This window comes from Perissodus microlepis, chromosome 19, assembly GCF_051167445.1.
Source record: "Perissodus microlepis isolate ML-2025 ecotype Zambia chromosome 19, ASM5116744v1, whole genome shotgun sequence".
In the NCBI taxonomy this organism is placed as follows: domain Eukaryota; kingdom Metazoa; phylum Chordata; class Actinopteri; order Cichliformes; family Cichlidae; genus Perissodus; species Perissodus microlepis.
The window spans coordinates 7,053,433-7,066,881 of record NC_140479.1 but is presented as its reverse complement, the minus strand read 5'-3'; the positions used below and the strand labels follow the sequence as shown (position 1 = coordinate 7,066,881).

At 49.3% G+C, this 13,449-nt stretch overlaps 1 protein-coding gene and 2 long non-coding RNA genes across 5 annotated transcripts in view; 2 read left to right on the top strand and 1 right to left on the bottom strand.

Moving 5' to 3' along the window:
• mipol1 (mirror-image polydactyly 1) overlaps window positions 1-13,449 on the bottom strand; it is a 47,645-nt gene that overhangs the window by 26,963 nt on the left and 7,233 nt on the right. For all 3 annotated transcript variants that reach the window (XM_084914052.1, XM_084914051.1, XM_084914053.1), the window contains 8 exons: window positions 7,793-7,868; window positions 7,366-7,421; window positions 6,774-7,053; window positions 4,898-4,991; window positions 4,629-4,734; window positions 3,618-3,744; window positions 1,008-1,041; window positions 754-924 (listed from right to left, as the gene is read on the bottom strand). In XM_084914052.1, the coding sequence (XP_084770178.1) occupies window positions 754-924; window positions 1,008-1,041; window positions 3,618-3,744; window positions 4,629-4,734; window positions 4,898-4,991; window positions 6,774-7,053; window positions 7,366-7,421; window positions 7,793-7,868 (944 nt within the window). The remainder of the gene's footprint in view (window positions 1-753; window positions 925-1,007; window positions 1,042-3,617; window positions 3,745-4,628; window positions 4,735-4,897; window positions 4,992-6,773; window positions 7,054-7,365; window positions 7,422-7,792; window positions 7,869-13,449) is intronic.
• LOC146365288 (uncharacterized) lies at window positions 894-6,802 on the top strand. Its single transcript, XR_014798531.1, has 5 exons — window positions 894-1,126; window positions 3,573-4,140; window positions 4,635-4,789; window positions 5,705-5,872; window positions 6,716-6,802. It is a non-coding gene; the product is annotated as an uncharacterized LOC146365288 (long non-coding RNA).
• On the top strand, window positions 6,974-9,556 carry LOC146365287 (uncharacterized). The gene is made up of 3 exons (XR_014798530.1): window positions 6,974-7,064; window positions 8,844-9,122; window positions 9,238-9,556. It is a non-coding gene; the product is annotated as an uncharacterized LOC146365287 (long non-coding RNA).

Below are 13,449 nucleotides of genomic sequence, written 5' to 3'. Positions count from 1 at the left end.
CAGGTGAGTAAACAGCAGGTGTTCAGCAAATGGCGTGTCGGCTCGTCTCAGTCTGCTGTCAATATTTGTGTCTCTGTTTTCACCGCATTCTAAATATTCTCGTTCACATTCAAACTCAAATATTTGAGGTCTGAGCACCGTAACCCGGGCGACCGGGTTAAACACGCCACTTAGCAACCCTGCTGTCAGAACATGATGACGTAGAGAAACCTGCAGCTCGCGTTTGTCACATGACCACCCAGATTTATGGCACAGGGAGGAGACCCTACAGGGTCACATGACTGCTCTTAAGAGTTCTTATTAATAACCGGGGATTTCTCATGAAGACCCTCACGGTGCACTCAGGATCATCACGTCAGTCTGGATGACCTGCCAAACCAGAACTGGGTCCAGTCTGGCCCGAGTCATTAAAATCCTGCGTTGGCTGACTCTGTTGTGGTCACATGGTTTATTTCAGCAGCTCGAATCGTATAAAACGTTCAGGTCGGATTGAGCAGAGGGAAGGAATCCCGGACGCTGTAACTCCACTCTGGTCTGTGACACACCTGTAAGAACACACCCGTGCTAACAGAGTCTTACTTTACGTCTGCTTGTGTCCACTCGCAGCGGAGGAGTCGATGCTGAGAAATCGTCTGTGAGCTGCCAGACCTTCACCTCTGATCAATAAATCTGATCGGTGCGTCTCTTTTGTGAACGGATGACAAACACAGGTGTTCGCCCACTCTCTTGGAGCACACAGGTAAACAGACTCACCTTGGCGGTAGAGCCGTCCCTCTCCTCCATCACGGCCTTCATCTCCTGAGCTGTGATGTCACTTCGCCGTTGCCGTGCCAACCAAAGACGCTGGACCAGAACTGAGCCGAACTGCTCGATTTCCTGGACGGAGTCGGCGTCACAGATGTGCCGCAGGAGCTCATCCACATCCTAAAACGCACACGGAAGGAAACCGATCAGAACCTCAGACAACCACGAGAACCTGCGGTCATCAACACGCCGCCAGCGTTTACCTGATTGCCATCGTCCAGGTGGAAGCACTCTGACCTGACAACACACAGATGGACACATGTTAGACTAAGCGGCGCTCACGGTCTCAGCGGCAGGTGAAGCCCTGAGCTCCTTTGAACAGGTGAGCCCAACATTTTCAGCAGATTTAATTTTAGTTTAAGAGAAAAAACCTGAGCATCAGTGTTTTGGTCTCTCTGGCTGCCATTAGAGTCGAGTCAGAGCTCGCTGGTTTCTATCATGATGAGAAAAGTTCACGTCTCTAAACTCGCCGTCATACAGCAACCGTGAAACTAACGGGTGGAGCAGGAGGAGCAAAGAGTGCCCATCCTCTCAGGTAACGGGTGGAGAGACAGAACCACAGGAAGGCTGGTTGGACTAAAGTGGAGGAGACGGCAGGACAACAACGCTGTCCCAGAACACGGAACATCTGGAAACAGCTGCAGATGATCCTGAACACACTTGTTCATCCTCAGAAGACCACCTGAGTCGCTCAGCTGACTAACTTCATCAGGGTTCGAGGGCGTGTTTATCCAAGCCACCACCCTAAACCTTAACGAGTAGTTTTAATGTAACACGTGGTTACTTATTTGGTTAACGAGTTAATGATCGCCTTCTACATTTGTTTAGTTTGTAGCTTTTGGTCCCTAAACTGGAAATCTGACCCTGCAGGACAGGGCAGCGTTGGTGGAGAAGCCACAAGATCCAAAGTTTTATTGTGACAGCCGGACTGATGAGAACCGGCAGAGCTCAATGCTCCTGCAGGGTTCTCGGGGCCAGAGTTCAGCGGACCCTGGATGTAAGCCTCCTGAAGCTGGATGTTTCTGGCTCTCTGAACACGGAAAGGTTTCAGGGCGCTCTGCCTCCATCTCTGAAACACAATATTTCCTTTTCTCTGCCTCTCTTTATGAAATGTGATTTCGGTGTTCAGGTAGTCCCGAGTTCATTTCTGTGCAGTGAGTCTTAAATAAAACAGCGTGTGAGGAGCAGCTGAGGGGGCTGAAGCGGCCTGTAATCGGGCCCTGTAAGGCTGGCGGCCCCCGTGTTTTCCCGCCGCTGACCAAATTAAAGCCGCCGCAGCCTGTGAGATGACCCGAGCTCCTGCAGCTGGGCAGTAATTTGGTCCTCGTTCCCCAAAGCCCACCTGAAATCTGCTGTCTTCGTTGTGAGGCTGCGAGGGCGTGGGTTGGGCGGAGCTTCGTGCTCGCTCTCAGCCTGACGGTGGACGTGCAGCTGGTAACTAGCTGATCCGCGCTCTCCTCCTGGGAAGCTCTTTCATTTAGCCGGCTGCTGTTTTCTGTAATAAACTGTAATAAGGTGGCCGAGCCGCTTGTTCCGCGGGGAGCAGCAGGTAATGAAAGACCGGCCGCCTCCAATAAAGCTCCTCTAACACCCTGCTTACAGCCCATCGAGCCCGGCTCAGCCCGGCTCGGCTCGCTCCCCGTCATTAACACTCCCACACAGCTCGCCTCGACAGAAACACCCCGCCGCCGCCGCCATTAGTAGGATCAGATGAGAAAGAGAATTTATCACTTCACAGAATATTTCTGAGAAACGTCCCAGACGTCTGAGAGAGGCCTGCTTCGGACCTGAGGGTCAGGACCCGGCGTCCATCTTCATCCACAGGTTCAGGGACCGCGCCTGTTTCACGTCAAATCGATCAGGCGGCGGTCAGGTCGCTGAGCGCCGTCCAAGGCCTCAGCCGAAGCCCATTTCTGTTTGACTGCACCATAATCACATTATTCATGCACACACACACACACACACACACCCTGAGTCCTGACAGATGGAACATGCTCCTCCATATTCTGTCCCTCATAAAAAGGATTGTGGCCTCCAATATCAATTACCCTCTCATCCTGGGGGGGAGGAGGTGGGGGGCGAGGGAGGACGGGGGAGCAGGATGAGGGGGGATATTATCTCTAATTAGATTTTCTGCTCTATTTGGCTGCTCCTCCAAGACGACGAGAGCTCATTTCACAGCCCTTAACAGGACTGAGGAGGTGCATAATGAGGAGGAGGAGGAGCAGCAGGTTGCTCCTCTGTCAGCACAGCAAACATGTTTCACATGTAAATAAAAGAACAAACAGATTCTCCTCAGAGGAGACGACAGCCGCTCTGTTTATGCAACAAACAGAGCCGACACAAACCTCGCAACATCCACGGTTCCTCTTATTAATCATTACAGAACCTCCGCGTTATTGATCGCTGTGATCAGAACAGCCAGAACTCTGTCTGCCTCCAGCGCCCCAAACATCCCGACACATCCGCTTCAGCACCACCCGAGGTGGAGGCCTCTTATCCACACACGTGGCTTCAGCCAGGGTGTCACGCCGTCCACAGGGTTCTGCTCTTAGTTCTCAAGAGTTGTACTGTAGTTCTACAGGGTTCTACTATTGGTCTACTGTTGGCCCTAAGAGTTCTACTGTCAGTCCTTTAGGGTTTTATTGTCGGGCCTCAGTGTTCAACAGTTGAAACTCAGAATTAGATTAGAGTTAGAGTTCTACTGTTAGTCCACGGGGTTCTACTGTTGTCCCTTTAACTTTAAAGCTGCTTTAAATTCTTCTCAGGTGATAACGAACTTCAATCAACTGACAGGAAATGATGAAACTTACTCAGCCGCCTGCTGTAGTCGATGCAAACGAAGCAAAGCCTCGTCTCTCTCCTCATTGGCCAGCAGGAGTCGTGACATCACAGCCTGATCTCTGTCCTTCTGAGCTGCCAGCACCTCCTCCAACACCGCTGAGGAGACAAGGAGGAGGATAGTTTGAGGATAAATTTCAGTAAAAGCAGAATCTTTTTTCAGTGTCTCTCCAGATTGATGGACCAATGAGAGCAGAGCTCATGATTACCACGCCATGTGTGTGTTCAGGGGTAATAACACAGAGATGACCACAGTACTTCTGAGACTCGGTGCACAGAAAATTAAAGTGGAGACTCTGCTGGTTATTAAAGTGCACCAGTTTTCTGGGTGGGAAGCTTTTTACTCTGGACAGGTCAGGTCCCACCTGATCCTTCTCTCTCTGTATTTTTATATTCCATCTCTTTACTGGGAATGATGGGACTACACCATCACCAGAGCGGCTGTAGACCTGCCACACTGCATGCGCCTGACCCTGGGAGCTTCATAGCCTCCAGGTGAGCTTTGCTCTGTTAGCTGTTACTCAGGTGTGAAGCACACACGCAGTTCTTTCAGCTGCTGAAAACATACATGACATGCAGAACATACAACAGACAGGCGGCCGGACTGTGTGTGACGATTTCACTTAACGGTCACAGAGGGCGCTGATGAAAAAATGACCAAACAAAAAGTTTCTATTGTGATCTGTGGTGGAGGGAGCGCTGTGTTACTGTGATGATCCTACCAGATGACACACTCAGCTCAGTTAAATCAACATCACACGTGAGTGTGATTGCTGGTTAAACACACACAAACACACTGTTCTGTTAAACTAACAGCTGCCACGTTAACTGTCATCTCATTACCATTGCTGTTGTTTTAATTAGCGCATGCAGTCGTGTGTGTGTGAGAGAGTGTGCATGGAAAATATTCAAATATTTAAGAAGTCGAGTTTGGATCCGATCTGATTAAGAGGAGAGTAAACTGTGACACTCTCCCTCCTCACCTGCAGGTCTCTCCCAGTCTCGGGCCTCCCTCCGTTTCTCCCTAAGCTCCTCCTCCACCTCCCTCCTATGCAGCTCCTTCTCCTTCTGAACCAGCTGCTGCTGCAGCTGAAACACAAACACACAAACACCTTCTGCTGCTGCTGGATACCAAACATATGAGGTGACTACAACTCCCAGGGTGCACTTTAGCAAAAAACCTCCAGTGAGTGAGGTTCAGACCCAGTCAGTAATAATGTAAGGGGTTGGGAACACCTGTGTGTGTATGTACCTTGTTGTTGACCTGTCTCAGGGCGTCGAGCTCCTTCAGTAACAGCGAGATGTTTTTGTCTCGGTCGGCGCTCGGAGGCCGGGCTGATGCAGAGCTGCAGCACAGAGATGATGTCATCAATGACAACCAATCACAGATTAAAGAGCTGCAGGTCCCGGAGATGTTTGTTTCTCTTTAAAGACACGAGTTTACCAAACTCATCTACACACAAAACACACACAGTTTAGCTTTCTGTACTGCTGTTAATCTCAGCGTACGTTTCTGTGTGCCTGTGTTAACGGTGTCCCCTCCAGCGTGTGGCGTTGGACGACTGAAAGCCTCAGCGGCGCACACAGCGCTCTGAAACATCACTCTCAGGTGCCTGCTGTTGCACACCATATTAAAATATCTGTAACGGGACTCGTTAACATGTTTTAAATGTGCTGCTCTGAAGGTAAGCTAGTATGTTCCACACTGTGAGAACATTAACTAAAAACAGAGAAGTGTTACACATTTATTGGCAGCGTGTCCTCGCTGCGCCTGCAGCGGTGTACATCCAAAACTGACGGCGGCGGCGCCTCGCTGCAGTTTTGGTTCAGTGAGATTGAGTGGATTTTGTCACTGCGGCCAGGCCAGCGGCAGGAGCGTATGAGCAAGTCGTCTCTGTGTCGATTAGAGACTGCAGCAGCTCAGAGAAGATGAGACGCTCTGCGGAGAGATCTGCTTCGTTTCCTGTTCCCACTTCCTCTGGAGCGGTGCGTCCGTCGCAGTGACGGTGAGTGCAGTAACAGCGGGCGGGTAAATAATGCGTCTGTCCTCCTCCTTCAGGTTTGTAATAAAGCAGATCTCCTGCGGATGGATGCTGAGCTCCACCTGAGCCGTCACGTTCATCCACAGAGACCACACACGGTCTAGAAGGCACGCCATCTCACTTTAAGCACGCTTAGTGCTGACTCGACGTTGCTCTCGATGGATCGGTGGGCTGCATGTGAGCAGGTACATCTGTGCACCATCGGCTCATCACCTGGAGATCTTTTGGTTTATCTCAAAACTTTTGGTTGTCCGACACCGAGGAGCGCGTTAAACCGAGCGGCTTTTACCAATCTCATGGTCGGAAGTTCCTCAGCAGCTGCTCGCCACTCTGCGAGGCTCTCATTGGTCAGGGCTCAGCGTTTCATTAGTGTTTCACCTGTGTGTAGTGAGGTCAGGTGTTTTAACGGGAGGTCGCGGCCTCACTTTATCAGATGTGAGGCTGCGCGCTGCAGCAGCAGCAGGTTTAATAAGCAGCGGCTGATGTTCGCCTCTAATTCTCTCATATTACCTTAAAGGTCAGGCTGCGTCGTGGCTTCGTAATAAAGCGGGTAAATAAGACGCTGAGTGTGGCTCACTGTGTCTTCTGTAATTGACTGTTTCTGACTTTATAACATCAGCTGCTTCTAATCAAGCCGCTGCTTTTACTATCTTTCTATTTTGGTCTTGCTCCCACTAATCAAATCAAATCTAAATTTAATAGCTCACATTTCAAACAGTGATGCAACTCAAAGTGCTCCACAAATTTATTTCAAAATGCATCAAAAGACAAAAGAAGCAGGAAAAATTACAGAATCTAAAGAAAGCAGAGGAAGTTTAATGAAAAGCAATAAACTTTTTAATAAAGCTCACTGTGTGGGGGCTCTAAACATATCACATTAATCCGTTCAAAAAGCACCGAGAATACGGCAGCATGGAGGCTCCAATATCGGCCACGTTATTACTGAAACGTGTAATAATCTATAGCTCGGATACATCTGAACAACTTCTCACAACTCCAGCGCTAAAAACCTGAAACTTTTCCACCAGACTCTCTTCAGAGCAGGGCCCACTCTAACATCTCATCGTCGGCACTGCTCCCACTCACCTGTCCACAGCGGTCACCAGGTGTCTGCCGAGGGAGGGGCTAGCAGGATCTCCGGGTGCGCCACCTTCATCTGCAGTATCTCCACAGCTCTTTGCCCGAGGAGAAAGACCTCTGCTGGTCGAAAGGTCCACTTCCATCTCTCCTGCACCTCCCGGGCGACTGGAGGATAGCCGGGACACAGACTTCCTGCAGGGCGGAGGTGACAAAGGAGAGGCGGACCTTCTGTAGGATGGAGGTGGAGGGGAGCAGGAGGTCGGCGGCTCCTGCAGGTGCTGTGGAACTGACAGACAGGTAAGAGGTCACTTGCAGGTGAATATTTTACATTTCCTGATCAAAGAGTTCAGGAACCAAAGAGCCCCGTGATCATGATCAGTTTGTTGGTCCGACATTCAGCAGCGTCTGCCTCACGTCTTTAAATACGAATTAACCCAGAGCGTGACGGGACTTCATGTTGGCTCTAACCCTCCCATCAATAACACACTGTGAAGCCCGCATTCATCACACTCCAGTTCAAAATGCATGAAAAGTGTAAAACAAACACTTAACAACGTATCTGAGGTAAAACTGTACCTATGATGGGGGTGGATGTTACCTCGAGGCCAGGTGTGGTGGTCGTAGTTCAGGTCGGGGCTCAGGCTGATCTCTGATCTGTGAACATCAGAAACAACATGAGGTGACTTTCGCTGACCTCTAAACAGCAGCAGCGTGCGCGATACGGACATGATCAATGAGTCGTCACAGGGACAGCTCAAAGACAGAGAGGCCGAGATGGTGGAGGATTAATGTGGAGGATGAAGGTGGAGCTGCAGAGAGGAGAAGCAGAGGAAGAGCTCAGAGGTTCACGAGGATCGTGGATGTTGGAGGAGGACATCCAGAGGGCTGGAGTGACAGAGGAGGATGCTGGGATTGGAGGAGATGGAGGTAGATAATCGGCTGTTGGTGAAACTAAACATTCAGCTGCAGCTAACCTCCAACATTACCTCCACCCTCAACCATAGCCTGACAGGTACTGCACTCACCCGTTGGAGCTGATGAGCTGGGTTCTGATAAGTGCAGGAAGACGCTGTCGCAGCTCCACGTTCACTCTGGGATTAGCTGGACAAAAAGGAAGCGAGAGCTAAAGCAGACAGACACCAAAGACCCGCCTGTGCGATCACCCGCCTGTGCGAACACCCGCCTGCGCGAACACCCGCCTGTGCGATTACCCGCCTGTGCGATCACCCGACTGCGATCACCCGCCTGTGCGATCACCTGACTGCGATCACCCGACTGTGCGATCACCCGACTGTGCGATCACCCGACTGTGCGATCACCCGCCTGTGCGATCACCCGACTGTGCGAACACCCGACTGTGCGAACACCCGACTGTGCGAACACCCGCCTGTGCGAACACCCGACTGTGCGAACGCCGTCTAATGAATTACTCACAGCTGTAAACACACATTAACATCATGTCCCTCTCTCTCTCTCTGTCATGTCCCTCACCCTCTCTCTCTTTCTCCGTCTGTCATGTCCCTCACCCGCTCTCTCTCTCTCTGTCATGTCCCTCACCCTCTCTCTCTCTCTCCCCGCCTGTCATGTCCCTCACCCTCTCTCTCTCTCCCCGCCTGTCATGTCCCTCACTCTCTCTCTCTGTCATGTCCCTCACTCTCTCTCTCTCTCTCCCCGCCTGTCATGTCCCTCACCTTCTCTCTCTCTATCATGTCCCTCATCCTCTCCCTCTCTGTCATGTCCCTCACCCTCTCCCTCCGTCTGTCATGTCCCTCACCCTCTCTCTCTGCCATGTCCCTCTCCCTCTCTCTCCATCTGCCATGTCCGTCACCCTCTCTCTCCCTCTCTCCCCGTCTGTCATGTCCCTCACCCTCTCTCTCTGTCATGTCCCTCACCCTCTCTCTCTGTCATGTCCCTCACCCTCTCTGTCATGTCCCTCACCCTCTCTCTCTCTCTCTGTCATGTCCCTCACCCTCTCTCTCTCTCCCCGTCATGTCCCTCACCCTCTCTCTCTCTCCCCGTCATGTCCCTCACCCTCTCTCTCTGTCATGTCCCTTGCCCTCTCTTTCTCGCCCACAGACCTCTCACGGACCACCTGACCCATCCACGACCCCGTACTGGGAACAAGGAGAAGCAAGAAGCAGAGCGGGAGGATGGTGGCAGGATGTTCTTTCTGTGAGCCTCTGCAGACTGATCAGACTTACAGCAGAACCAAGAAGGGACTGAAGCTTTCCCCTCTGATGGGTGCTGATCGGGCCCTTCGTGACCTCTGACCAACACCACTACTGTCTGCACAGCTCTCACTGTGAGCTTCTCGGGTGGAGGACTGTAATCTTCTCCAGGGGTCGAGGACATCAGGTTACTTCCTTTGAGCCTGAAACTTTTCCCGGAGAGTTTCCTGGTTTTGCCTGCTTTTAGTTGCCTTTTAAACATTTTTCTGACACTTTTTTCTTTTGTATGTTTGCTCCTGCAGATCTGTGAGTGGCCCGATCAGTAAGGAGGACGATTATCTGCTCCTGAGTGTGAAGCAGCTAAATTTCAGTTATTTCTGAATAATTTGTTCACTTTGAAACTTTTCTCATTTCCTGCCGTCCTCCCCCATCCTCCCCCTCTCTGATCTCCTTGTGGACTCAGAGCTAATTGAGCCGCCGGCTCTCCTTATTATTCATGTACAATTACAGATGTGATAATGTGCTTAAATCCTTCTAAATGACCGTTCATGCCTCGCGCTCGCTTTGAAGTCTCGTCAAAGATGGAAAATCTGCAGAAAAAAGGGAAAAAGCAAAAGCCAATCAGAGCGCCAATCTACATTAACCAATGAGGCGAAGAGGGGGGACACGCCTCCCCCCGCCTCCCCCCTTTTTCTTCATGTAATATAAACTCAAGTCCATTAATTTTTTAAGCTGTTTTTAATACATTTTGTGCAGAAAGTTTGGAGCGCTGAGTGTCGGCTGCTCCAGCTGACTGCATGAATATTAATGACGGTGTTACGATGATTAAAGAGGCTTCAGCTCAAATCCAACACAATCCGCCTGTGATCCGGCCCGCCGACACCACACTGCCGCCACACCGCACATGAATTTAGATACGGACATTAAGCCGAGGAGACACACGGCGAGCTGGGAACGCTCACGCACACGCGTGCAGAGTAAACATGAAGCCAAACACACTCCGAGATCAATCGATCAGCAGGAAACCTGCTGCTCTTCAACAAACGAGCGATCAATAAAAGTGAGACAAAATCGCTCCTGTCGATCAGAGAGGAAATCGACTGATCAATAACCAGAGAAAATACCTCATGGTCATGTGACCTGATCATGTTTTTCATGAAAATTATTCTTAAGACAGGTACTGCCTTTCACAGTAAACTGAAGGTCTTTTTGTTCTGAGTAAAATCACAGTCCACAGCATGCAGGTAGCACACCTGCGCCCTGATCTGTTTCCTGTTACAGGACAGCTGATAGCAGTCACTCGTTCTCAGTTCAGGAAGAAACGGAGCAAATGTCTCAGATTTATTTGGTTAATCTGGTCCAGGCGTCCGTTTCCTCTGACCGCGACAGGCGTAACATCTGCTTCTCCTACAAACACAATCCATGTTTCACTCCAGTCGCACTATTTTAATTATTCTGCACTTTTAATTCAGGCAATTTCTTGCTTGAGCTACATAGCCCCCGTTTACTTCCTGTTTTCTTGTCTTTGATTTTTAGTCTCCGGCCTCTAAGCGCTGATCAGTAAATGCTCATTATTTGGCTGTTATATTGGCTGTTTCCTGTCCTTCATCTTGGAAGCTGCAACACTATGAGTGCAGCAAGAAGCTGGTAATTGATTATTGATTATAGCACACAGGGTTAAAAAGGCCACTTCTACTCAAGAAGTGATGTAATTTAAATATTTTTAATGTTTTCATATTTAAGTTGACAGCGATGAACCACTTTTATGTGACTCAAACTGAAATTATCTTCACACACATTTATCATCACCTGAAGATGACTCCAGGTCCAGCTGTACGATCTGCTGACCCCAGCACACACAGAGACAGACACACACACACGCACACACACAGAGACAGACACGCACACACACACACACACACACACACAGAGACAGACACGCACACACACACACACACACAGAGACAGACACGCACACACGCAGACACACACACAGACACACACACTATGGTCAGTAGATTTAATTTATTGAGAGAAGAGGAAGACAAAGGCTGAGTGTGGCTGAGAGGGAATGAAGAGCAAGAGGGAGGAGACAGTCGTGTGAACAGTGTTTAATCTGCAGAGTGGGTGGTCCACGGACACACACACACACACACACACTCAGTTTTATTGTTGTTAGATGGGTGGGCTGCAGACTCTGGTTTGTTTGAACAGGCTGAAGTAGCTGCTGCTCTCTGTGCAGGAGTGTCTGTGTGTGTCTGTCTCTGTGTGTGTGTGTCTGTGTGTGTGTGTGTGTGTGTGTGTACGAGCACTTGTGTGTTTCTGTGTGTGCGTACATCTGTGTGTCTGTGTGTGTGTGCTCACGCTGGCATTTTATAACATTTGTCTTGTTTAGATCAAAATTGTGATTCCTACTTTGAGCAGAGCTTTTATTTTGACAGTGTGTAAAAACACTTCCTACCTGCAGGTGGCGCTCCACATTACAAGCTGCTGAATTCATCGACAAATGATTTATGGAAAACTACTGTTACTGATACAGCTCAGGGGACCAACTAAAGACCAAAGAGCTTGTAAAGCAACAAACGCAAAACAGAGGATATCGCCGCATCCTGACACGCCAAAGACACAGGAAGTAAGACGCCACCAGCGCAGTGTGACGCCCCAGGCTGATGATGTGATGGAGGGCTTCCTACCACACACACAGGAACAGAAACGGGCCTCAAAATCATCTTCATCTTCTGAAACCTCTGAACAACCAGATGGTTGTCATCTGCTTTTGCCTTTTCCCGCATTCCAGAACTCGGATGTCGAAGTGACATCACTCATGAGTTAGCGTGTTCCAGAAAAACAATTCAATTTTTTTGCTTGATGCACACTCAATGATTCAGGTAAGGAAATCCTAGAAAGGAGATTCTGCTCATCTGGACTGTTTTCAGTGGGAAAAACAGTCGCATCCCTCATCAAAGGGACTGAAGAAGTCGCTTGTAGCTTATTTAATGAGTCTCAAACACCAGTGGACGTACAGGTTCCAAGTTCTAACCTCTACTTCCTGTGGGGCTGCTCCAACTTTCCAAGTGGGAAACCCGAGTTGAGGGGGTGTTTCACAAAAGATTTCCAACTTTCTAGTCTTATGGAGGAAGGTGCGTCTCCCAGCAGAATAAAGTAACACCTCTACTTCCTGTTTAATGTCTAAATTTGGTGGTATGTTTAAATGTTATGAACTTTCAGAGCTTTATTTCTGGACATGCTTTCACATTTACAGGATTCGTAGTGTTTTGACCATGTGCAGGTAAGTCATCACCTTTGTTAAACTTCAGGTTCTTCATGCGACCTGAGCTGCAGGATCCAGGTGACCTCTACGTGTGGTTCACAGTAGTAACACCTTCACTGCCTCCTTCATACGTCCTCAGTAACCTTTGAACTCAAACACGTCCTGACTTGAACCAGATGCTCCCTCTGTGCTCCTGCTTCACCTCCACAGCTGTTGTAAACATCTGGAGCTCTTAAACACGAGAGAACTCTGTGAGCAGCTTGCGTCAGATTATTGATCAGCGAGAGGCTGAAGGAGCTGAAATCTAATGTGATGAAGATCAGAGGTGAAGAGGAGGTGTCCATGAGTGTGCAAGTTCAGATGAGAGGATGAAGAAGCAGTTTGGACTCTGTTTTAATAAAAGGAAAAGAAGAAGCTGCCCTCACGCCCTTGTGTTCAGCTCACTGCCGCTCCCTGCTGGCTGCCTCCTCCTCCTCTTCTGCAGCTGACCTTCATCACTTTTCTCTACTAAATCACAGAAAATAAAATCCCACTTGGGTCTTGAAGTTTTCCTTCATTTTAATTCAAACCGCTGAGGTTTAAGTTAATCTGACCCTTTGTTTTCACGATACCTCTAAAATCTGCCCAATCAGAAGACGGAAAAATACAAAAACCAACCAAACTTCACGTTACTGATGAAAACCTAAAATCTGCCCGCAGCTCCCAAATCCATCATTGGCCTCGACAGGCACCGGCCGCAGACTTTATCATCACAGCATTTTTATTCTCTATTAAAGAAATTCATACATGTAGTCCACATTTCGGCTTCAACCCATCTGCTTCTGAACCGCGTCCACGACTTGAAACCTGCCTGATGATACAGCTTCATCATCATCCTCATCATCATCCTCACCATCAATCGTTACACCAATAACATTAATAATAATAATAATAATGGATTGCATTTATATAGCGCTTTTCAAGGCACCCAAAGCGCTTTACAATTCCACTATTCATTCACTCTCACATTCACACACTGGTGGAGGCAGCTACAGTTGTAGCCACAGCTGCCCTGGAGCAGAAGCGAGGCTGCCATATCGCGCCATCGGCCCCTCTGCCCATCACCAGTAGGCGGTAGGTGAAGTGTCTCGCCCAAGGACACAACGACCAGGACAGAGAGCCCGGGGATCGACAGTAACACTAAGATTCAGCAACATCTTTTCTCATTTTCATTAATCAGCAGCTCCGACTGTTCATCATCATC